Source organism: Fringilla coelebs (genome assembly GCF_963513975.1).
Source record: "Fringilla coelebs genome assembly, chromosome: 3".
Lineage (NCBI taxonomy): Eukaryota > Metazoa > Chordata > Aves > Passeriformes > Fringillidae > Fringilla > Fringilla coelebs.
In genome coordinates, this window is record NC_140030.1 from 91,759,920 (window position 1) to 91,784,824 (window position 24,905).

Consider the following 24,905-nt stretch of genomic DNA (forward strand, 5'->3'; position numbering starts at 1 on the left):
TGTTTGCTCTGTTTGCAGTAAGGATGGAGATCTCACAGTAATTGGACAATCACGCTGCAGTGCAGGAGTCTTACATGACAAAGACTGAGGGAGAACTTTCCCTATGGGAGTTTGCCACTAATGGGCATTAGGTTTCATCCACTCTCCATGAGCTGCTATAGGCTTTTGAAGAATTGGGGAAGGTATAAAATTAAAGTAATATTTCTTCTGAAGTGTTCTAGGAGAGATTAACAGAATACAAATGAGACTTCGCTTTTTTAAAAAGTGTTTGCTGAGCTGTATCACCAAGATCCAGTGATTGGATATGTGAGAAACAGAACCAATTTGTTATTTTAAAGCCTCCCAAGTAGGCAGACTTGTGTGCAATTTACATACACACTGCCAATGGCTGATGCCTGCTGAACATTCTGCTTCTCTTTCTGTCCAGGAGATTACAGGAGTGAGGAGGAGTCACTGCCTAGAATCATTGCAACTTTCCTCTGGCTTTTTGATATAATACAAGTTCTGCATTTAAACTGAAATAAAACAACAAAATGTGTTAGGTCATGAATTCAATTTGTAGGCTGGAGGCCACTAGCATTGTGAAGTGTTTTTATGTGGTTCTCAAAAGAGCTTTCTCCTTGTGGGTGTCTTACTAGGTTAATTTTACTATGCAGGTCTCCAGCCTGAGTTCCCAGCTAATGAGCAAAACTGTGCAGATGAAGCTTTGAGACTTACTAATAGTTTCTACTTGGAGATGAAAGTGACAGACAAAATGCACACTGAAATTGGACTGTGTTCTGCATTATACAGACTGTCCAGAGTCAGTCCAGGTATATTTCTGCTTTCCTTGAAATCAGTGAGGGTTTTGTGCTCATTTTGATGGTGTCAGGATTTCACTGTGGATTTCCACCATTCTCCTGGGTACAGGAAGCCCTAGCTTCTCCCTGTGATGCTGTGCAGTAAATACTTCCCAAATAAAATGTTTAGGGCTTTTCCTTAAAGTGATCAGACATTTACAGAGGACTGTTTCTGTGGAGTAGTGTGAATGTTGGTGAATTTGCCATATTGGTGCTACAGAGCACTTAGAGCACTGAGCAGGAACCTCTGTATGGAGGCATCCAGCACAGGCACAACACAATGGCAGCTTTGGTTATTTGAATAATGGAGGAAACCAAAAGGCAAGTTGGTATACTGCTGAATCATTCCAGGAAGAAACACAACAGGGATTCAAAGTGTTTAATCTAAGCATGGAGTGTTAAAATTCCAGGCTCCTTAAGCAAGTGTCAGAGAATGATAAAGGTATCTTCATGTATAGACAAATTCTGCTTATTATTGCTGTAACAAGAAATTGTTTGTCAAAGATATAATATGAAAGCATTTGACAGTCTTCATATTTTCTCTTTCAAATAGCATAGATTTTTATTTTTACTCTTAGCTGCATTTTTACATTGAAATAAAAGCAAACTGCTACTAGTTTACTGCAGATGGTTAAAGTCAAAGCTTGCAAACAAAAGGATCCATTGAAACTTCAGATCTAGGCTAAGCAAGTTCTTAAGATCTTAATGTTTACAAGAACATTGAATTCTTTTAAACAGGAATTTTATCATTGGATTCAGCTATGAATTATTTTTTTCTAAGTTGCATGGTAAGAGATGCATAGGAAATTGTAGGATTTGAAGAATGGTAGGAATGCTGTAAGTGCTCCATATATGCATTTGTTCCTAATTTCAATACCATATCAGTGGGCAGACTAGAATCTGTATGTGGGTGGAATTCACCAAGTGTCTTGCACAAATTGAAAGGCTGATCTCAAAAATGAGAGCTCCAAAAACATCCTTGTATGTGGCAAAAGAGTCCTCAGAAAACTGTTAAAATGTGACTTTAAAGGCTCGGTGTCCAAAAGTCTATTCTATAATTTTTAGGTAACAGATAAATCCAAACAGGTTGTTGTATTAGACTGGGTTGTATTTTTCCTCAGGCATCTCTGTCTTTAAAAACTATTACTGCTACACAATATTCACAGTTTAAGTGAATATTTTCAGTTTGCTTACTGTGTTTATCTCTCCTGCAAAATCTGTTACAATTTAATTGTTGTTTTTCTATTTGAAGTTGTACATAAGCTTTCTAAATAGTGTATTCAAGTATGAAGGCAGTGATGTTATTTAGAAGAGGAATTGTGCTGCTTGTCAGTGAAGAAATAAGCTTTACCTGAAACCTACACCTTCATAACAAACTTGCAGAAAACTGAATTACTGCAAGCCATGGACAGGCAAAAGTGTCTTTTAAAAATATAGATGGCTTTCCCAGATGTTTATTTAATAATCAAGATAATGATGAATCAATTGGTGGCAGTCACTGCTTGAAAAATACTTATTCTGTTTGGTAGGCTGTACCCCCTCCAGGGTATTTGCTTTAGCAGAGTTTTATAGCTCATTGAGACATTAAATAATAGCACTTACAAAGCCTGAACATAGACTTTAGTATCTGCTTTCCTGGTAGTAATCTAACTCTTCAGACAAGACTAAAAGTGTTCTAGATTCACATTGCATGCTTGTAATTACTTGAAATTTGGAAGCACTCATCTTTAAGGCATTGCCTGCTGGGAAGGCTGCCACAGGCAGCATTGGAAAAAGCATGAGCAGATCTAGGAGAATCCAGAAAAGTAGTTCTGGGTAAAAAAGGTAATTCTTTTTACGGAGTCTTTTGGGCATCCCTGCTGTAAGGGGCTGCTCAAAAAATAGGGGCAATGAAGCAGCTTGAGTGCTGTGCCAGTGAAGGCAGCTGTCATTCAGACTCCTCAGTCACCAGTGCAAAATATTCTTGTGTGGGAGAGACTCTTGCTCAGCTGCTCACTGGCTAAATGCCACATTTATTTGCAAAGACAGCTAATGGAAGCGCTGATCTTGCAGACAATTCTGCAATTCAATAGGCCAGGCTACTCTAAGGGTATGGGAATGAGTTTGACTTCCTAGTGTCAAGTCCAGCCACATTTTAAAGAAAGGGCCAAGAACCATTGTTGAAACATTGCAGCACCTTTTTTAAAGAGATGTTGAATACCCAGGGTACTGAAGCTCTAATAAATAACCCACTTGTTGGATTTCATCATGCCATAAATGGCAACCAGGCTGATTTGAAGAAATGACACCATTCCTTTCTGCATTCAGAATTGTTTATGTTCAGTGGCAACATGACTGTTTTTAAGGTGTCTGGGATATTTCTGTCTACAATGCAATGTAGAAATGTCTACAATGCAATGCAGTTTCTGGGTACACAGTGTCACAGTTGCTTGTCTCTGTCTCCGGCTTTTTTTTGGGGGTTTTTTTTTGGTTTTTTTGTTTTGTTTTGTTTTGTTTGGTTGGTTTGGTTTTTTTTGGTTTTTTTTAACAAATGGCAAACTATCTACATAGGTCGACTTCCCTGAAGGTAGGGCCCAAATTAAGAACCAGTCCACTATCTGATACTTTCTGAAGTCCATGGTTAGCCAAATACTTCCCAGATGATGCTGCACACTGTGCTGTACTTGTTTCCAGAAACAGTGTGCAGCCCAGCAGTCCTGGGGCAGAACTGACAGGAGATAAAGCTGTACTGGTTTCTCTTTAGCACAGGGCTTAAAAATATGGATGCACAAAATCAAAGTTGGGCAATTGACATTATTGGAATTGGTTTCATAAAATATGGCTCTAGTAGCTGGCTTAACTTTGATTCTTGTATTCTTGGCATGTGTTCAGTATTTACATTTTTTTATATTGTAAATCGTTGGGAATGCGATCTCACAATCAGACCTTGTGAGATCAGGGTCCTTTGGTCATCATGCTGGAATTGTGAATTGTAGTACCTAACACAGCTAATGAGTAGCAGTTTTCATCTAGGCAAGTCCTTAAATATGATAGGCTGGTGTAATTGATTGAATATAAAAGCTGTGTACTAGAGGCTCACACAATTCTTCTTTTGAGTAACCAGCAGTTAGACTTCGGCTAAAGGAAGGCACAGCTTTGTGGAAAGTGGGATTATAAACAATCCACTGTTTGTTGTGTGCTTAACATTTTAAAATTTTTCCTCTATCATCTTTGTTCTGAATGAAAATTGAAGACAGGTTGTTGCATAATGCATTTAGCTTTCAGAGCAGAAACTGCACTTCTGAAATAATTTTGAAAAACCTCTGCCTGCAATCATACATCTTTCTCCTGCAGGTACATATTCAAAGATTGTATTTTCAAAAAGGTCTTTGTTGGTTTAGTGTATGGATATTATTGGTCACCAATCTGTAGTTGGTGTACTGGGGAAAGACAAGTTTGATGATGAGGGGTTGTATGTGTAATGTTTCATTGAATTGTATGAAACTAGAGCTTCCGTGCTTAAGAAAAGCATGAAAGTTGTAAAGAACTGTGATCCAAAACTGCCCTACAGCGGAGCAGAATTAGGGATGTTTTTATAAAGAAAATAGCTATCAAATTGTCTGTACTGTCTATAATGATTGTGAAATTGAAGTTAAATATATCTCCCTTTTATTGTTCCTTTGGCTAGTTAAGATTTTGCTTTGTTCTAATACCATTGCTATTTTGATAAACTAGATTTTACTTACTTCTCCAAAATTTGAAATACTATATAGCTATTGATATTTGAGCAGCGTAGAGAATTTAACTGATAAATAATTTTTTACTCATATAGTTGAGGATATCCTTTCTCTTGTTATTTTAGATTTTAATGAAAACATTTATTTTGAAAAATTACACTCATTATAGGATTTCTGAAACTTACATAACTGAGGCACTTCTGAAATTTGTGTGACTGAGGCACCCTAGAGTGCAATAACTACCAGCTAAATCCTGTATTTTGCAGGGAACTTCAGGATTTAACAAGTTGTGTGAAGTTGGTTATAAACTTTGTTGTAATATCAAGTAAATATGAGGATATTTTATAGGCAGTAGATAATCCTGTCAGTGTGCATATGGCAGGTCTAATTGTGTGCTGATTGTGGGGGACTCTGCCATGCCTGATGGGTGGAGTCCTCTGTTGAAGGGATCACTATGAAATTTTTAATGCAAATACATTGTGATTATTTGTTATCTTTTTTAATTTAGTGAAGTTGCTTATTTCATTCATTGCTTATTTCACCCCAAGTTACAGCCTTAACACTGCTGTACAAACCCTCTTTTACCTCTTTTTAACATTTCCATCTAAGAATGGAGGGATTAATTGCATCTGCTAGATCTGTTTCCATTGCTGCTTCACTGTGTTTTCACATTACTTGTGGATTTAACTGCAGTATGTATTTAAATATGAACAAGAAAAATAGTAAAAAGTGTCTGTAGTAATATTTTGTCAAAACCAGTCTCCCATAATTCTTTCTTTGTGTTTTTGCCTTGCACAGTGTTTCTATTCATTATCCCAGGTGTCTGTGGACAATATCCATAGCCTTAAGTAATGCAACCATTTCTCCCATTTACAATTTGAACTTGTTCAGCCTTGATATCCTTGCTTTTGGAACTAATCAATGATACTGTCTGAAAGTGTCTTTAAGATCTAACTGCACACTCAGACAATGCTGTATAATATCAAAATTCTGTTGGTCATAGTGTAGTTATATCTCAAAGGGCTGCTTACACTGTTTAGAATTCAGGATTTGGGTAGACTGTTGAAATGTATCAGTACAAAATCTAGCTGAGGAATAATGGGCCCCGTCTATGTGTGCTGAATTATATCTAGTGAGGCTCTGATAAATTTTCCTTCTTGTTATTTATTATAATAAATTGGTTCTATGCATGTTTATTTTTAATACTAATTAAAAATATTTCCATGAAATAGCCAATTGCTAAAGCGCCTAAGAGATAAACTTAGAAAACTTTTCTAATAGCAAGTGTTTTAGATATATGTTTTTTATATATATATATATATATATATATATATGCTTTTAAAATGATATTTTGGAAAGAGTGGAAAATTAGAGAAAAGGTGGCATGTCATGGCATCTACAGCACACTGACTTGTTTCCCTCCCAGAGTCTGAACCCACTCTGCCTCAGCTTTGTCCACCCCAATCTCCTTCAGCTCTGATATCTCAAGTTAGCAGGACCATTCACTTTTCCTGCTTTTGGTAAGCCACGTCCTTTGGCTTTTGGTTCATTGTCAAAAATAGTGATATTTTTTATGTTCCACATCTCTGCCCACAAGCAGCTCAGTGTGTGTTTCCTGTCAGAGACTGTAGCAGGTTTGGTGATTGCCATGGAGAGCAGCTGGGAGAACTTGAAAAGATCAGCCTGGTTGAAGATGTGCAAGGTGGTTGTTTAGCATACAGCTCTCCCCTGAAACTGTGCAAGTTTCTTCTTCTCCCCTTCCCAACACAAACATTCTGAGTGCTTGGTCCTTGGAAGAAAAGGTTCTCAGAACTAAAAATACAGACTGTGTCCAGCTCCAGTACAGAAAACTGTCTGCGCAACACAGAATATTTTAGTGAAGAGAGGGAGCCAAAACTGTATGTATCCAAGCAGGAAGAATGCAGAGAGATAAGTGGATGCACTTCATGCAGTTTAATTGCACAGTAATATAGCAATAATATAAAAGGTGAAATGATTTCAGGAAGGGGTTGTGAAAAATACAGATTTAATGATGACCAGGTACATGTTTCTGGCAGGATGTTTTTCTGTTGCAAGGCAGCTTTTCAGTGAGAAATTCCTAGCTCTCCTATCTACCCTGCTGAACAAGTGGAGTCTGCTTCCCTGTTAACTCCTAAAATTTCTGCAGCTCATTATCTGTCTGCTGTTATCAGGATGCCATTAACTATCTGATGATTTCTCTTGCTCTTTCAGTTAGAAAGCAGCACACAGCAAGCACAATAAAACTGTGTTGTACTCAAAATGACCAATTAGGTTTTTTGGAACAGAATACTCAAGAGCTTAGTATATGCCAGAATGTTTTCTGTGTATGTGAAATATAATCCCATTCCAGAGCAAGTCCAGTACTGGGAATAAGACACTTGCATTTTCCATTTGTGCCATTATGCACACAGCTAAGCTGGGATTATATGGGTAGTCCTATAAGGCTGGCATATACTTCAGGTGTTAGGTAAATGTCTCAAATCAGTGGATGCCTTCCTGTAGTGTCAAGGATTTGCTAGTGGATTGTTCATGAGCTTGGTTCTACTGAGTTATCTTAGGAATGGAGGAACCAGAAAAGGGGAAGAAATGCTGACAGCTGCTGTCAATGTATGTTGTTTGGGCTGAAGATTTCAGACATGGTTCTTGTAATTTAATGCGATCTAACTTGTATTTACTGTCAGAAGTCCTCAAAGTTAACTTCCTTACTGATGTGAGTGGAACACACTTGCAAGGTTTGTTTCTTGGAAATTCTATGTTTGAAGGAGACATAAGGGGTTTTTTGATGATTCTTTATTCTGGGGAGGATTCACAGCAGTCACTTGAATTTTACTGCAGTACAGAGCAGAAAATGGGAAAGAGATTCCACAGCAGTTTTGCACCCAGGATTTGCTTTCTATATAATAGAAAATGTACTGGTGACTAGGATGCTGACATTATTTCCAGTAACAGTATATACATATTTTATGCTTTATGTGTGTTATAATACTCTGAATGTTAACATTCATTATACTCCAACAGGAGATTTGTGAGCTTTATAACATGCACCTAAATCTTTTCATATGATGATCATCTTAAATTTCACATGTCGTTACAGAAAGGAAGTGTGTGTGACACTTTTGCTTTTTGCTTCATCAATTCAAGTAACTTTATATTTGGTATTATTGTTTTGAAACACAGTGTTTGTACAATACTCAACAGAGTAGTATTTTTTGATCATTAAAATTTGGTGTATTTTTTTTCTTACAGAAGTTTTGACGTTGGGCTGCATCGCTTTCTGGTCAGGTAAGCTAATACTTATTTTAAATTGCACTCCCATATTGCTGGGTTTAACCTCAGCTGGAGGCAGCCCCACGCACCTTCACTCCCTGCAGTGGGATGGGGGACAATCAGAAGGTAAAACTGAGAAGAGCTGTGGGATGACAGAACAGTTTAGTAGGGAAGTTAAGAGCTGAGCCACACACAAGCAAAGCAAAACAAGGAACTCGTTCCCTCCATCATGTGTAACGGTGACTTGGGACAGCAAATGTCACGGCTCGGAGCAGTCCCGCCGCTGCTTCCTTCTTTCCCAGCTTGGTGTGCCAGGTGTGACACCATAGGGTGTGGGATATCCCTTGGGGTCGCCTGTCCTGACTGTGTCCCCTCCCCTTCATCCCCTGTGCACCCCCCAGTCTACTTTTGTGTGATGTGAGGAGCAAAACAGGCCGTGACTGTGTGTAAGTGCTGCTCGGCAGTAACAAAAGCATCCCTGTGTTTTCAGCAGCACTCTTTTCAGCACAAATGCAAAACACAGCCCTTTACTGGCTGCTGTGAAGGAAACACACCCTATCCCAGCAAAAACGTTAAAAAGCATTTCTGTTGTTATAAGCAGAAATCACTATGTGAATTCAGTATTACTTTATATTTTTAATGGTAAGTTCTTCTTTTGTTTTCTGTTGATTTTTTTAGTTTGAAAAACTGTAACTATTTGTCTTGGCTATCTACCCAGTGTCACTCTCTAATGCACTTCTTCAGAAAAGCATAACTCAGGAAATTTCAGTAGCTGTGAAAATCTTAATTTTTCTTGCACTGAAGGCAAGCTTTAAAAAAACCTCTTTTCCACTGATAACTCTAGTACCTTCATATCTTGTAAGAAGGACTTGAATTTTATAGAAATTTTGAAATGCGGGGCAGAGTCATATATTCTCATAAGAAAAAACAAATTATTCAATGCGTACAATGGACTGTTCTGAAGATGAATAAGGAAAATGGAGTCATTGTTTGAGTGCTTTGGTTGATGATATTTAGAGAGATGAAGCAATTAAAGAAGGGCACTTCAGCAAGAAAAGGGAGGTTAATGCATTTGAATTCTACACTGAGAAATTGTTTTTGCTGTTTTTTGTGTGGGCAAAGTCACAGATGTTCACCAAGAACGTGTTTGCCTTCATTTTTAATACAACACCTATTACCATCTACTGATCTTTACAATGAAGTGTAGTGTGTACTGTTAAGGATGAATTTTTCTGTGGTCTTTGGGCACTTAGAGAATTAATTCTATCAGTTATTTCATCCACTGCAATGTCTATCGTTGAAGAGCTCCACCTTGGAAGAATGAATCCAGTGTGTATGAGCAGAGTATGCTGTTTGGGTCTCACCATAAGGATCAGGTGGTGTCAGCCTTTCCTTGAGTTGGCTTTGCTGCTGGACTTTTATTTTAGGCTGCTTTGTCATATTTCCTGGATAAAGACTGTCTTAAGCCTTCACACATGAGTTCTTGAGGCTTTAATGCAGTGGTTTTTGGCACCAGATATGATATCATACAAGCCTAGGTCACAAGGAAAATTTGGTTTGTTTGAAGATTCCACAGGGCAACCCACTTCTCGTAACCTTTGAGCTGTAGACTTGGTGTATTTCTTTCTGTGTAACACTATAGTGTTTAACAGATAGCTCCCTTCATAAAGGCATTGTGTCAATATTACTGAATGTACTTCTGTTTTAGAATTCTTAGACAACTGAAAATATAAGTTCAGGTATCAGTATTACAAAATTGGTTGCATCTATATTTTGTCAAGTAGATTTTGTTTGAAAGAAATTATATAAGAAATTGTAATCTTCATATTGAGACATGGTTTAAAAGATGCTACTTTCTAAAAGAAATGGTGTCCAAGAAAGTCTTCTGGAAGTGTATATGGCTACTTAACCAAGAGTAGAATCATGGTAAGCATTGATGTACTAAGTTTGAGACCCTGGTAATGCTTCTGCCATAAAATATTTTCATTTGCTTTGTACAAGGAGTGTAATAAGATATTATTCTCTCATTCAGTATTGCTTTACCTCCCAAGGAGATGCTGTATTTAAGCTGTATGTTTGTGTGATCCTGGACTGCAAATAGTCATGGGATTGGCATAAGTTGAATGTCATTTCTGACTCATGTATGATTTTTTTCAAAGCCAGCTGTGTGCTGTGCAGTTCCTCTTCTAACCTTAACTTAGACATTTTCAGCCTGTTACCTACCTCCGTTAATTACTGTGTTAACTACATCATCTGCTCTCTCTGTAACTGTGCTGCAAAGGAGGAAGGAATTTTGTCTTCTGTTGTACCAGAATGAGTTTTGCTTGGTGTTTCCTCAACTAAAAAAAAGAATTCCTTTAGTGAGTGACTTGGGAGTAGGAAACACACTTGGTGTTAATCTCTTCTGTTGGTCTTCCTTGTGAGTTTTTGGAAGTTACTGCCTTTCTTTGCTTAGACAGTCTCTGCTCCCGAGAACTTGCAGTTCATCTCCTGTGTTCATAAAGTATCTGTCATACATGTTCTCTTGCATACTGTTCTCTTCACAGTTTTCATTTCCATGTGAAATTAAACAGTAGGAAAGAAAAAAACCCCAACCCAAACAAACCTGAGTTGCAGGAAACATTGAAAAGTCTATGAGGTGGGATTTGAAATGGAAAAAGAAATTACATTGTTTTAAGTATAATGGCTCAACCCTGCCATGGAACAGGGAACCCAGTATGACACTTGTAAATACAAAGTGTGGGGCCAACAAAAATAAAATAGTCTCTGCTAAAAAGGACAATCTGCCTAATTAAATGCTGATTGAAGGAACTAGGACTGTATGTACTGTTAGCCTCGTATACACAGTCAGTGCTTTCCCCAAGTGAAGCATGACACAAAGTATTGCAGAGAATTACAACTACACAGGGCTTTTTCTGTGTTCTTAGCTAAACATTAATGGAAAATAATTTTCCACCCATCTATGTCTTGAACTGTGCTTCTGATACTATTCTAAGATAGCTTGGAAAAGTTTAAAAATACCATATTTTCAAATGCACTATGGATAGGTACATATACTGTAATGGCTAATAATGTGTTGTGACTTGGACTGAACTGGATTCTGGGACTAGATTTTTAATTACTGCTTGCAAGCTGAAATCAAATGGTATCATGGAACTTATATTTGTGAAAGTAAATTGCAGTTGAGTGTGAGAACTCAGCGCACCTCTCCTGATGCCCAGAGCTACCAAGAGAACCCTTGGAGAGCTCGGGAGCCTTAGAAAGTTGCCAAAAGTACCTGGTGGCTCAACTTTGACCCTTCAAGAGATGTACCACCTGTATATGGAGATATAAGAATCACTAGTGTTTAAAAGATACAGAAATAGCACAATTACAAGTCAAAGCACAGATTTTAAGATTTTAGTACAAGGAGGTTAGAAAAACAAGATAGAGGGAGTTGAAGCCTGCCACATGGCTCTTCCTCCTTCTTCATGTCTTCCATTTTCTGTGTGACGTTGATATTTTTGATAGATTCTTAGTAAAGGTACACTTAATAATAAAAATGATAAGTATTGGAGACAAAAGATAAATATAGTTTACGTAGTCTTTGTTATAAAAAGATGCGACCACCCTGTGGGCAGTCAGAGTGCTTTTGGCTGCCCGGCTGAGCAGAAAAGAAAACTTTGTAGATAAGAAATAATAAACAACCTTAAAGACCGAACCTGAGAGTCCAGCCTTGTCCTTTAAAGCCCGGGGAGCAAACCCATCTCACCCTTGTCTAAGCAGAGACAAACAATAGCTGGCCCAGACAGTTGAGTATGTGGGGATGTGGGTTTTGAACATCTGTTAGCTGTACCATTATATTTGAAGCAGGGATCCTGGAAACTCACCAGGGAAGGATCAGTACTTTTTTGATGAAAACTGAGGTTTTGTAGTACTAATGAAAAATATACTACTATACTTGGAAGGTTATTTTTCCAATGTTTTCACACAATGATGTGAAAGAACCTATTTGTTACTACTTTAGGATGACCAAAATTATTAATCATGTATTTAAATCACATGAGTACTATACAAAGTACACTGCACATCAGTAGTAAATATTACTGTACAAATGTAGTAATATTTTTCTAATGTGACTTCCGGAAAAAGAACCTTTTTTCTCCTAAATCAGAGCATTCTCAGAATGGTGCAATAGGTGTATTTTCAGAGTTAAAAATATATAGAAATAGCCTTTAGCATAGCAGTTTAGAGGGGAAAGAGTAAGAGAGGCTGCCTGTTGCTCTTTGCTCACTGAAGCTATTTTTTCTAGGCATTTCATCCAGTGCTGAAAACAGGGCATTGGATGAAATAAAATTGTTAACTTGTGGGAATATTTACAGTCCTGATGCCAAACAGTACTTCCTTTAGGACAGCACTGATGAAGACAGTGGGGAAGAATGACAGTTCCTGCAGGCATGATTCTTTTGAAAAATCTCTATGCTTTCAGCTCTGCTGTGCCTTTGAAAAAGTGTGAATCATACTCATTTCAGTAGAGATCTGGCTTTTGAAGAGAGCTGCAGGACCACGCACCCCCAGTGTCTCCAAAAGGCATCCATCTGTTAGCAGTGCTCTCAGCTCACCCCATGGTTTGCAATTACTTTAGCTTGTTTAGAGTTGCAGGCTATTTAGGTTAGCTTAGTCCTGGATGCAAAGGTACTCTGAATACACAACTTGGAAATCACCCACTTTTTAAGTTTTCTCAGGTAAAGCATGGTATTGTTTACCTCTAGGATCAAAATCTACTGTGTGGTGACCTCTGCTGATTTTTAGTTAGGAATAGGACACCTCTCTGTAAGGGCAGAATGATTCCAGGGTGAGAGAGGGGATTATGGTTCTAACTAAGGTATGATTATGAAAGAAGAAATGGAAAAATCTGTTAATCATCTGGCTCAACTCCTGTATTAGTTTGCTGTGGAATCCCATGGGATCCCACATCTTCAAAGCTGCTCCAAGCCAAAGAAATCTATGCTCCTGCTTAAAAAGAAACCCACGCAGACCTTTTAATCACTGTATTGAAAAAAAAACACCACAAAAACAACTGACCAAAAAACCCCAACACACACAAAATTTTCCATAATAACAACCCCCAAACTTCTGAGCTTTCCCTTTCTCTTTAATGCACACAGGTCTTGGAAGGTCAACACGCACTCCAGCAGTTCTCCAACTCTATTGCTAGATAAGCTCAGTGGTAATTCTTGGCTCCAACACCTGGACACAGATTTTGTGTGAGGTTCAGGGTAGCACATGGGCCTCTCTTGGGAACCAAGTACCACTGCTAATGCTATTCATCTCTGCTGCTCTTCTGAATGTAGCTGCCCATAAAATACCATTGATGTGCTAATACATTGTAGCTGGGCTAGACAGTACAGTATTAATGAGATTCCACTTTTCTCCAGCAGCATTGATAAGGGTATGTGGATAGACACCTCTGCCTTTGAAAGTGCTAGCTATCCCAAGGATGCATTCTTTTTTCTTTGTTTTGTCTAGAGATTTGACATTTTGGTTCACTCTGTGTCCTGGATACCTAGTGAGCCTTAAAGTATGCACAGCAGTCATAGAATCATACAATAGTTTTTGTTCTAAGGGGCCAATAAGGATTGCCTAGCCCATCCTACCCTGGAATGAGCAGGAACAGCTTCAACTAGGTCAAGTTGCTCAGGGCCTTGTCCAACTTGACCTCAAAGATTTCCAGGCATGAGGCATCTACTGCCTCTCTGAGCAACTTGTTCCAGTGTTTCATCACCCTCATTATAATAAAACATTTTTTCCTTCAATCTGTTTGAATCTGCCCTCTTTTAGTTTGAAGCCATTATGTCTTGTCCAGTTGCAGCAGGCTCTATTCAACAATCTGTCCCCATCTTTCTTGTAAGCCCCTTTTAAGTCTTGAAGGGTTGCAGTCAGGTCTCTCTAGAGCCTTCTCTAAGATCAACAGTCTCAACTCTCACAACAGTGTGTGTCCATCTGTCTTCTGAAGAAAACCACAGTGTTTTCCCTAAAACAAAAATCTGTGTGTGCTCCTGGGGGTCCTTCACACCAACAGGCCACACGTTTCTCATAGGTGGTGAGGATACAAATCCACCAACTTTGTCATCCTGTGCCATCACCTTGTAGTTCCTTAGTAGTTTCTACCCTTGGAACTTCTCTTTTCAGGCTGACATTTTAGTCAGCCTTTTGCCATAAAATATGGCCACAGTGCTGCACTCACCTTCGTTCAGAAGAAAACGTGCTGCCATATAGAACAATTACTGCATTCTGTGGATTTGGCTGGTCTATTCCAAATAAGGTTAATCCTAACCAGTATTGCCAAAGCTTTGTACTGCTTTCCCCAAAAGTCCTGGATGACTGGTTGGAGCAGATCTGTTTGACTTTTATGTGTACCTGTGTCAATGGGATACCTACAGAATAAAAGAAAAATACTCTTTTCTTTAGTATAACCTGTGGGATGTCTATGACAATTTTATGTGTCTGTCTCATTTTTCTCACTTGGATCAGTGCTTGTACAATAGTATTGAGTGAACAGAAATGTGTCTGGATGAAGGAAAACAGTTTATATCTATCTGTAATCATCAAAGTAATGTAGACAGTAAAATCTGCTAATGCTGCACCTGATGCGCTGCATCATTCCACTTAAATCTACTGATAGACTTCCTGGGGAAGGATCCAGTGATGCTGGTAATTTGTTTGTCATGTGCAGGTAGGACCACTGGGTGTAGAATATGTGTAACTGTTGAGTTCTCTATTGGGTCATTTCTGCCTCCAATTCCTAGCCTATTTGCAAAGCAAGGAGACTTGCATGGTGCTCTAGTAAGTATTCACTAGTCTTGAATTTCTGGGATCTTTGTACTCCTTTGGAACAGTGCAGATAAAACCAGTGGAGATAGCAGAAGCAGTATTTTCAGTCAAGAGTGTCCAGCTGTGATACAAGGTTCTGGAGCAGGCAACACAGACAACAGCAGAAATGGGCTGTTTCCAAAAGGTGATTCTTCCCATCTTTGGGAATATTGTGATGTAGATGTGGTGTGATGCGCTGGAGACAGCTTTTGTAGGGACTTACTTGAAATTTTGTGATTGTTAGCATAAATTAAACCTAAATATATAGTCTTTTTTGTAATAAACACAATTGTAATAATCAACAGATGTGATTGAATTGGCTTTGTGTCTAATTTATAAATAATTTTAAGGTTAAAGCATTAATTTCATTGCTGTGAAGAAGCAGTAGTATTAGCTTAGAGAATTCTTTCTTACTTTCAATGTGGGGCCTTAGGGTTTCTGCAAAAATAATTTTAAAGTTTTAAAGCAGAAGAGGATAGCAGCTAATCCATCCATAGAGACCTCTGCATGGAGAAGTTGAAAAATATAGCTCTTTTTATAAAACACTACAGTTACATGCAGCTGTATTGCAGACTCCTGTGAGCTCTGCTTTCAGATGCACTGGAAGTTTTGCCATGTTTGCTGTAGTTTGTAATTTTTGAATGGGTCAGCACTGGTCTAAATACGTTCCTGTTGAAAGCAGTGATGAGACCGAAGTGGTAATAATAAAAAGAAAACAAAAAACCTCAGTAAAAACCAACAAGCTGGATAGGGCTTTGAATCTTCTAAAATGTTCCAATTTTTAGACCAACGTGACTTCTACTAAAAGAATATAACTAAACTCCTGTGGATTGGATTGGGAGGCTCTGTGACTGTTCTCCTGTGTGTGTACTAAGCACAAGTGTGAACTGTAAAAGTGACCATGATGTGTGAAATCAGTTCAGGTATCTTAGTGGAACAGTGTCCAAATACCTTGTTTGTTTTAAAACAAGCCAACCTTAAAAACTTGATGAAACAGTAATATAGACTAAGTGCTAAATTGCTTCAGAGGAATTGCAGTCTCTCAAACACCTTCTCAAAATGAAAGTTTTATTTTTTTTTTAAACAGCAAACAATCTGTTGTTATATAATGAATTAACGTTGAGCATGTTGCAAAAATAAGGCTCGGGTTTGTATAAACAAAACTGAATCTTTATGTAAATGTTATGTAAATGTGACATTTAACTTAAACTGTTGGAGTGGGGAAGTTGGGATTAACAATGTACAGATCTCATCATGTTTATGTGTTGCAACTGTGAATTAAAACAGTTTGTTATTTTTGTTTCAGGGTGTTTGAATTACTATCTATGAGTAAGAAATACACTGTGGAACATGAAATATTTAAAGATTCAGCTCATGCTACTTTTAAATAATTTTACTGAGTATTTTTGCAGAGCTGCATCAAATATTGCATTTCAGTGTATTGGAAGAAAGTGTGTGCCCAGCAGTCTTGAACCACCTGTGATTTTAAGGATTCTGAATTTATTCTATGTGCAGTCCAGGAAGTTATGTCACAGGAAACTTTTGTCCCTAAGTGCCAGAATTTGGCTGGAGTTTACATGTGATTTCAGTCTGAGGGACTTTGCATCTTATATTTTTATGTATTGCATCAACTTCCACCAAGCACTTCTAGTTGAAACAAAGCATGTGTAAATTTTCCTATCACCTAGAGTATAAGTTTAAAGAAATCTGCTTCGTTTTCTTTGCTTTTTGGTTAATTCTTTTCTCTTTTACCCTTTTAACATTGTGGTCCATATTTGTACTTTAGCATGCTGAGAGACATGATTACAGCTTCTGTTTAGGGAGGATGGGGCCGGTATAAACTTCAGTCTTAAAGTTGTTCTGTGTTGTGTTGCAAAAACCCACATTGTCACTGACATGTTTTAGGAAAAATCTTTTCTTTAAGATTTTTCCTCCTGAGAAGCTGAGAGGCCTCAGGAACAAAATGCAATGATTATATGCTGCTGTAGAATGCAACAGGTGGATCTGTGATTGGTCTCATGTGGTTGTTTCTAATTAATGGCCAATCACAGTCCACCTGTCCGGACTGTTTCTGTCAGTCTGAGCCTTTGTTATTCTTTCCTTTTCTATTCTTAGCAAGCCGTCTGATGAAATCCTTTCTTCTTTTCTTTTAGTATAGTTTTAAATATAATATATATCATAAAATAATAAATCAAGCCTTCTGAAACATGGAGTTAACATTCTCGTCTCTTCCCTCATCCTGGGACCCTCGTGATCACCGTCACACCCACATGCTCTTCAAAGTGGAATTGTTAAGATGTAGACCAGAGCCGGGAAAAGACAGGATGAACAGAGTACTCTTCTCTACTCCAGCTTCTGGGAAATTAGTTGTATGCAGCTCAGTAAATGCCATCGCATCCAGCACACGCCTCAGAGTGAACCTTGCCGCCGGCCCTGCTGCTGCTCTGAGCTTGATGTCCATCCCCCCGCCGAGAAAAGACCGTGTGACGAGCCTCCCGCCCGTGCGGGAGAAAATAAATCCCTCAGTGCCCGCGCCTTTTCGCTTTCTACGCGGCGGCTGCTCCGCCCCAGGGCAGGCGGTGCGGGGCAGGCGGTGCCGGGGCAGGAGCGGCGGTGCCGGGGCAGGCGATGCCGGGCAGGAGCGGCGGTGCCGGGGCAGGCGATGCCGGGCAGGAGCGGCGGTGCCGGGGCAGGCGATGCCGGGCAGGAGCGGCGGTGCCGGGGCAGGCGATGCCGGGCAGGAGCGGCGGTGCCGGGGCAGGCGATGCCGGGCAGGAGCGGCGGTACCGGGGCAGACGATGCCGGGCAGGAGCGGCGGCGCTGCCGCGGGGCCCGGGCTGCTCTGTGCCGCCGCCGCCGCCGGGGGGCGCTCCTGCCCCGCCCGCTGGCCGGTTGCTGCGGGAGCGGCGGCGCCGGGAGCTGCGGCTGGCGACAGCCCCGGGCTGCGCAGCGAGTCCTGCTGCGCTCGCTCCGCCGCTGCCCGGGCGGCGGTCGGACTTGGCTTTCTCTAGAACGTCTCGGGGAATGGCACGGGAGTCCATCAGGCTGCCTGTATGTTTTTTGGAAGATGGTCCGGTTGTAGGAGATGTGCGTTCTAGGAGATGCGGTTTATTATACAATCTCCTCTGCTTTTGTGCCTTTTCTTCCTGAAAGCCCCAGATCAGACAGGAGGTAGTTCATATAAAATACAAGCTTTTAGGAAGAGCTGCTCAGAATAACCTTCTGGCTTTGCACCAGAGAATACGGAATGATTGCCTTTATCCCTGTGGGCAGGGAAGCTTGCATGCCTTTCTCTTCCTTGGCTACTTTATTGTGTGGAGTGTTCTGGAGACGGAAGTGTTCTGAATCCTTTCATGAAGATCATGGGTCTTTGGCTCATCTTTGTGCACAGGGTCAGCTTGCTTCACCTTGCCTGGCTCTAGAAGTAGATTTGAGATGATTGTGATACATGGCAAAGCACTAAACCCTTAAATTTAATCTGAAGCTGCAAGTCCAAAGGTTTCTCATGTCATGATATCTGGGTAGAAAACAATCAGGTGTATTACTGAAGTAGAGAGAGAGAGCATCCTTCTTTTAGGCCATGCAGCAATGTCTGGCAGTTTCAAGCAGATTGATACCCTGGGAAACCGTGTGGTTGTTAGTACACAGTCTGCTTTCAGTCCTTATCTCCAGTACTTGGTTCTCTGAATGGTACAGGAGAGTCTATAGAGTTAATGCAGTCTATGAGTTTAAACATCTAACTTAGAGCAAGGTGCAAAGAGAGAACATGGGAAACATCAAAAAGAGGAGAGGAAAGCACGAAGCAGGAGGTTGGATAACTCATACCTAGTTCAGGTACATCACCTAGATCAGGTAATTTTAGAGTTTGTGTAGAGCTCAAATACTTTGAGACACCTGAGTGGAAGCATCAGACCTTGGTGCCAATGTCTCTGTCTGAAGCAGTATTGATTTCAGTAAAAAAGCCCAAGCACAGCACTTGACTCAGTTATTTCCACCACTGATGGTAATGTTGGTGTGTTTAAAGCTGTAAGCAGGAGAAGGGTGAAGTACAGTGTTTAAGAAAAAGTGGATTGGGAGGTGTTTTAGTGATTGTCAAGCTGAATAGGATACCATATTGAAAACCATGTTCTCTCTGGATTGATGCCTAAGTGGTGTATGGAATTGCTGAGTGCAACTTACAGGCACCAGTGTTATGGAAGGCTCTGGAATCCATCTGCAGAGATGAATGCTGTTCTGGCTGACCAGTGGTACTGTGATGGGAGGTGCAATTCCAGCTTCACTGTGGACTGTGGGAATTTAGTGGGATCCAGATTTCACCCTGAAGATGCCCATGTTTTTTCTTTTCATAGATGAAGCAGGATAATGGTCATCCTTTGTAAAGTAGTTTGAGATCTATGGATTAAGAATGCTATATAAGAGCTCAGTGATGTTTAGTGTAAGCACTTTATGTAACGTCAAGAACAGATGATAAAACAGGACAGGAAGTAACTATTGGATTTAGACTTGTCCTATTGCAGATATGAATTTAGAGCCAGAAAAAGGAAATAAAGTGATTTTGGTCTGTGTGTGCTCTTAATTGCATATATTTAGGTGGGTTATATATATAGTTAGGAAACTGTTGAAGAAAAGTGCTCTTTTAGGCAGCTCAGGTAAAATCAAGAGAGCAGGTATAAAATACACAAGTTAACATCTTAGCAAATATGTGTTGTTTGTTTAAGGGGAAACGACTTTCCTAACTGAAGCTTTCCTACCTCCTAAAGAAATTAGGCTATGTGAATCAAAATTTCATGCAGACTTCCATCTTAGAGGTGACAAACAAATAATTGCACAGATTCATGCTTTTGAAGGAATGAAGGGTCAAAAGCTTCAGGCTTCTATTTATCTTACTGTCTGGAATAAGTGAGTAAAATAACATGCTGTAGGCTTCCTTTTCTAGCCCCCAAATGTAATTGCAGTACTTCCATGCAGTGCTGAAAAACGAGCTAAGGTCATGGCAACCAAAGGATAATTCTTACTGTCAGCTGTCATGCGGTTCTTGCTTTCTTTGTCCTGGAGAAGATTTATCCCTTTCTTGCAAGCAACGTAGCTGGATACTTCAAAAGTTGACTTCACTTTCCAAACATTCTCTGCTGCTCTGTTCTGTGTGACCAGCAAAATGCAGTTTGCTCGCCTGAGTTCCGTGATGTAATCCCAAACTTGAAAAAACCCATTAAATAAAGAACAATTCTGAGTTGACTGATGTACAGAGAATCAGCATGTATAAGTAATAACTATTGCTCTACAATTTTTTGTGAATACTAATGCTGTGTAATGAACATTATCTCCTGTAGCTATAGGGATAACAGTGTGCTAGTGCTTTCAGAGACAGTTGTGGTAGATTTAGAGATTATTTAAAATGTATCTAGCATTTTGGTACAATGAATTGCTTTGCAAATCTGGATTAGACTATTGCTCTGAAAGTATTAAATATTGGACATGTACTAGTCAAGCTAGTGAAGCACAGTAGTTTTAAATATTGTCTTCAATTTTTTGACCAGTGATGGGGAACTGACATTAGAATGTAAAGAACAGTAGTTTTTCTTTGAGTTACTCATATATATGTACGTGTGTGTGTATATGTGTGCATATATACATATGTATTAGAAATACATGTATAGATGTAAAATATACTTCCTAGATGGATGGAAATGGAGATTCAAAGCAGGCCATGTCTTGCTCAGGTAAATATTCTTGTTTGAATGCCCTCAGAGTGTGGCAACAACTCAGGGGCAAATACTGTTTAAGAGTAACCTAAGTAGAGTTGATCCTGCCACGGAGAAGAGAATAGCTGATCTCTGCAAAATTCAAAGATTGTCTAACAGAGAAGGTATGTTCATGGACAGAAATTTCTGCAAACACAAAGGAACAGTGAAATATAGAAGCTTGCCTGTAGGATGGTAGACATGCTGATAGTGTTTAGGCTACACAAGTTTCCAGAACACTTTAGCTACAACACAGCGGGAAAAATGTTGCTTCTTAGAAAAAAAAAAAAGTCTGTCTCTGAATGTTATATAAGTAGATTGTACTGTACTGCTTGAGTCACCATCCCTGGAGGTATTTAAAAGACATGTAGTCATGGTTCTGAGGGACAAGGATTGATGGTGGACTCAGCAGTGGTGGACCAGTGGTTGGACTTGATTATCCTAAGAGTCTTTTACAAACTAAACAACTCAATGATTCTAATTAGCACCCTTTGTTGGGATCAGTACTGCAGGACTGCTGCCACTCCCAAAGTGGGCTGTGCTGCTGTGCGATGGCTGTGCATATGGGACCTAAATATCAAGGACTCCAAAATACCTCCAGAATTTTCCCCCCTGGGTCCTCCATATAGAACTTTTGAGCTTTTGATGCCGTGTCTGGAATCTTCCCAGTATGAGTGGTACCACAAAGTTCTTGTCATTCTTCCTCCGCAGTAAGAAGCCTGAGGTTAAAATAAAAGTTTAAAGGAAATAAAAATGATCTGATTTACATGACATTTTTGCTTCAAAGTGCTGTTATACAGAATTAACCTTTCATTTACGGTGATGACTTGAGATAAGAAGAACTTCTTTATTAGGAGTAAATGAGAAGTAAATGATGAAAACTTCAACTGTTGAAATGGATAGAGCTGGAGAGCAGCCTTTGATGATCAGTAAGTTTTAGCTGGTGACTAAGCAAGAGCTTTTACTTACATGCAAGAAACCTGCAGTTTTATTGTTGGTTTCAAGGCAAGGCATCATCTTCTACTGAAAATAAATTACTGATGTAATGTTAGTAAATAAACTTGGGTCAAGAGCTTCCTCTGTGCACATTCAGTAGGGGTTTGTCCTATAAAATGTACCTGGTAGCACCAGCAGTGAGTAAAGGTCAGTGTGTCATAGGGCTCCACTGGACAGTCATCTGTTGAAACAGACATGACATATGGTGGGAGCTTTCTGTAATGTAGATCTTAATAAGTATTTAATTTCTTCTTGTTTATAGGTTCTTGTTTATCAACTATGTAAGCAGCAAAATAGGGATGGTTAACAAAGTAACCATGGAAACCTCCTTTATCTCCCTCTCTCTGCGGAAACATGTTTTGACAATAGTTATGATTTCTTCCCCTCACTGTGATTTGAACTGGACTAACAAAATAACTCATAAAAATTGTATTTTAAGTTATTGGTTATCTGGTGACGACTAATAGGCCAATATTTGTATGATCAGCACAAAGAGGGATTTTGCATTCATTCTCACTGCAAGAATAAAGTACATGCCTTCAGATTACTGTCTGTAACACTAGTAGCAAGCCGTGGCTGCACAAAATACACTCCTGCATTTCTGAAAAATGGGATCTTCCAACTTGTGATTTAAACACTTGGTAGTGCTTAACTTGTGGATGAAGTGTTTCATACTTTTTGGATGATACAGCCTATTGTCAAAGGACAGGTAGCCTTCGCAGAACAACCACCTCTGAATCTACAGAACTGACCAAAAGGAATGTGAAAGGGAATAGTGTTTTGTACTTAGGAATCATTAGGCTTCAACATTACAAGTACCAGAAAAAAAGAAGATCAGTGTAAAGGTTAATTCGCCTTTCTAATTAGTTCCTTACAAAATAACAATTGCAACTAGAAAATACATATTTTATGTAATCTGAGACAATTTTAAGAAACATGTAAGTATGATAAAATTTGGTGATAATGCTTCACATTTGTGTTTTAGTTCTGGACTATCATTTCAAGATGATTCTCTGTATGTTAGCATTACAGTAATTAAGCTTTAACTCAGCAGGAAGGGTTAGTGCTCTTTAGTTTTTATTAAATGAGCAAACTGTTTCACTAATTTAAAAACGAATTACTTTTTTGGATTAACTTTGTTTCAGTGATTAGATACAACACAACATCTATTATCTGAATGCTTTTATTGCCACTTGACTTACTTGAGAAGTCAACTCAAGAGTAACTTCTACGAGTCCTTCAGTGGTCTGTTGTTTATTACAGTACTGCTTGTCCTGGATTCAGTCTGGTTTTAAGAATGGCTGTGGCCAGTTTTTCTATCACTTTATGTCTCTGCTTTTAATGGGCACAGTCCTGGTTCATTAGAAATGGATACCCACCTCTGGGAGATTTTTCCCTGCCTTTCTCTTGGTCCAGATTCCAAAACTGAAGGTTTGTTGATGTTTTGAACTGTCTGATCAGAGCTTTGTGTGATGCAATTGTTATAATTAATAATTTTGCAATTTATTATTAATGGTTTTGCCTTTTTATTTTGTGATAGTACAGGACATTGTCTTATGCAGTTTTTCCACTGCCTATCGGACTTGCTATAACAGGGCAGTATTTAAGCCCTGACTTTAAGTCAAGAAATTTATAGAAACAATCAGTATTTCACTTCTTGATAGGGACAAAGTGTTTTGTACAGCAGGCAGAAATTGCTCCTGCAAACCAATCTTCTGTTATTTGTACTTTCCTGTAGATGTGATATGCAAGCTCTTTCTTTTGGTTTTTGAGTCTCAAAAATTAATAGTGACAAGTTAGCACAGCTCTAGTTAAGTGAAAAGTTGTGATTGAATTGTCTCTGATTGAAGGGTCTGAAACACGAGTTCTTTGAAGAGCAGCTGAGAGCACAGGGGTTGTTCAGTCTGGAGAAAAGAAGGCTCAGGACTTTATTGCCTTCCACAACTATCTGAAAGGAGGTTGTGGCAAGGTGAGTGTTGGTCTCTTCCAGGCAGCAAGCGCCAGGAGAAGGGAAAATAGCCTCAGGTTTACTGGGGAGGCTCAAGTTGGATATTAGGACAAATGTTCTTCACTGAAAGCGTTGTTAAGCATTGGAACAGGCTCCTTAGGCATTCCTGGAAGTGTTCATAAAACAAGTGGACATGGCACTTCACAGTGTGGCTTAGTTAACAATGTGGTGTTCAGCCAAAACTTGGACTTGATGATCTTGCCAGTCTTTTCCAACCTAATGGTTCTATGATTCTCTGAGTTTCTGATCACAATCTGTGTAAAAGCTTCATGGTGTATGCCAACAAAACTGCAGATGTAACACAGTTAACTGATTGCTTAAAGAAGATGTGTTCTCATTTATGTCACCAAGTTGAAAAATATTTTGGTGCTAGGAGGGAAGTTACCTGTATTAGTTACCTTTGTTGCTTTTTAGACAGTGCTTAGAGAAGGGTGTGAAGGTCAGAGGCATAGAGCTCAAAAGGGAGTGTCAGAAAGTGAGTGTCTAATACCATACATGCCCTTTGTCCCACTCAAAATTATTTTTGTGCCTAAACATTGCTGTTTTCAGTGTGGGTTTTTTTTTTCCTCTTCTTGTATTGAAGTGGGGAAAGACAAAAACTTGATCCACCTCAAACTAGGAGCAGTGGCACAAGGTTTTATTAAGTGCTGTCATGTGCATAGAACAAATCAATGGGGAAGGCCTGAAATGATTTTCAAATTTCTTCCACCTTAACAAAAGGCTCAGAAAGCAATATTCAGGCAGAAGTGTCTCACTTCAGCTGATGGTGTCTCTGAAGAGTTCAGAAATAAATTACAAAAATAATGACAGCTTTCATTAAGATGTTTCAGCTGTAGAAGTGAATGTGTAGGAGTTACAGGCTTTTGCTAAAGCTGTAGGAGCACAGATCATTCTGGGGATCAAACTGACAAATTATTTAATCACAGAAAGCTGACATATCTTTGTGCTGGTTATGCTCAGTGTCTTGGATGCAGCTCCATCCTCATGGGGTCATTATCATTTCACTGAAGTAGTACAGACCTTCCAGAGCCTGTGCAGGGTGGTCACAGTATCCTGACTCCTCTCCTGTGTCCTGTGGAGACACTTGAGGGCAGAGTAGGGAACACTGTTATGACTTACTTTGTAGTTATTAAATATTTAATCATCAGTTCACAGAATTGATCTCTTGACATTTTGATTCCAGTTAATAGTGATAAAATAACTTTTTTTAAAGCATAGTAAAATGAATAACTGTGCATATGGGTGAATAAATTTTAGTTCACTTTCTTATGAATCACAGAATAATTTAGGCAAAAACTGACCCCCAAGATAATCGAGTCTGACCCTTGACCACTCACCATGTTGTCAACTAGACCAGAGCACTAAGTGCCATGTCCAGTCATTTCTTAAAAACTTCTAGGCATGGGGACTTCACTGCCTTGGGCAGCCCATTCCAATGCTTGACAACCCTTTCTGTGAAGAAATT

General features: G+C 39.2%; 1 protein-coding gene across 1 annotated transcript in view; it reads left to right on the forward strand.

Annotated features, from left to right (window-relative positions):
- The window catches only part of HHAT (hedgehog acyltransferase), a gene marked incomplete at its 3' end in the record, with an annotated part of 119,065 nt that overhangs the window by 25,776 nt on the left and 68,384 nt on the right, over positions 1-24,905 (forward strand). Inside the window, 1 exon segment of the mRNA XM_084201726.1 lies at positions 7,823-7,858. Coding sequence (XP_084057852.1) covers positions 7,823-7,858 — 36 coding nt within the window.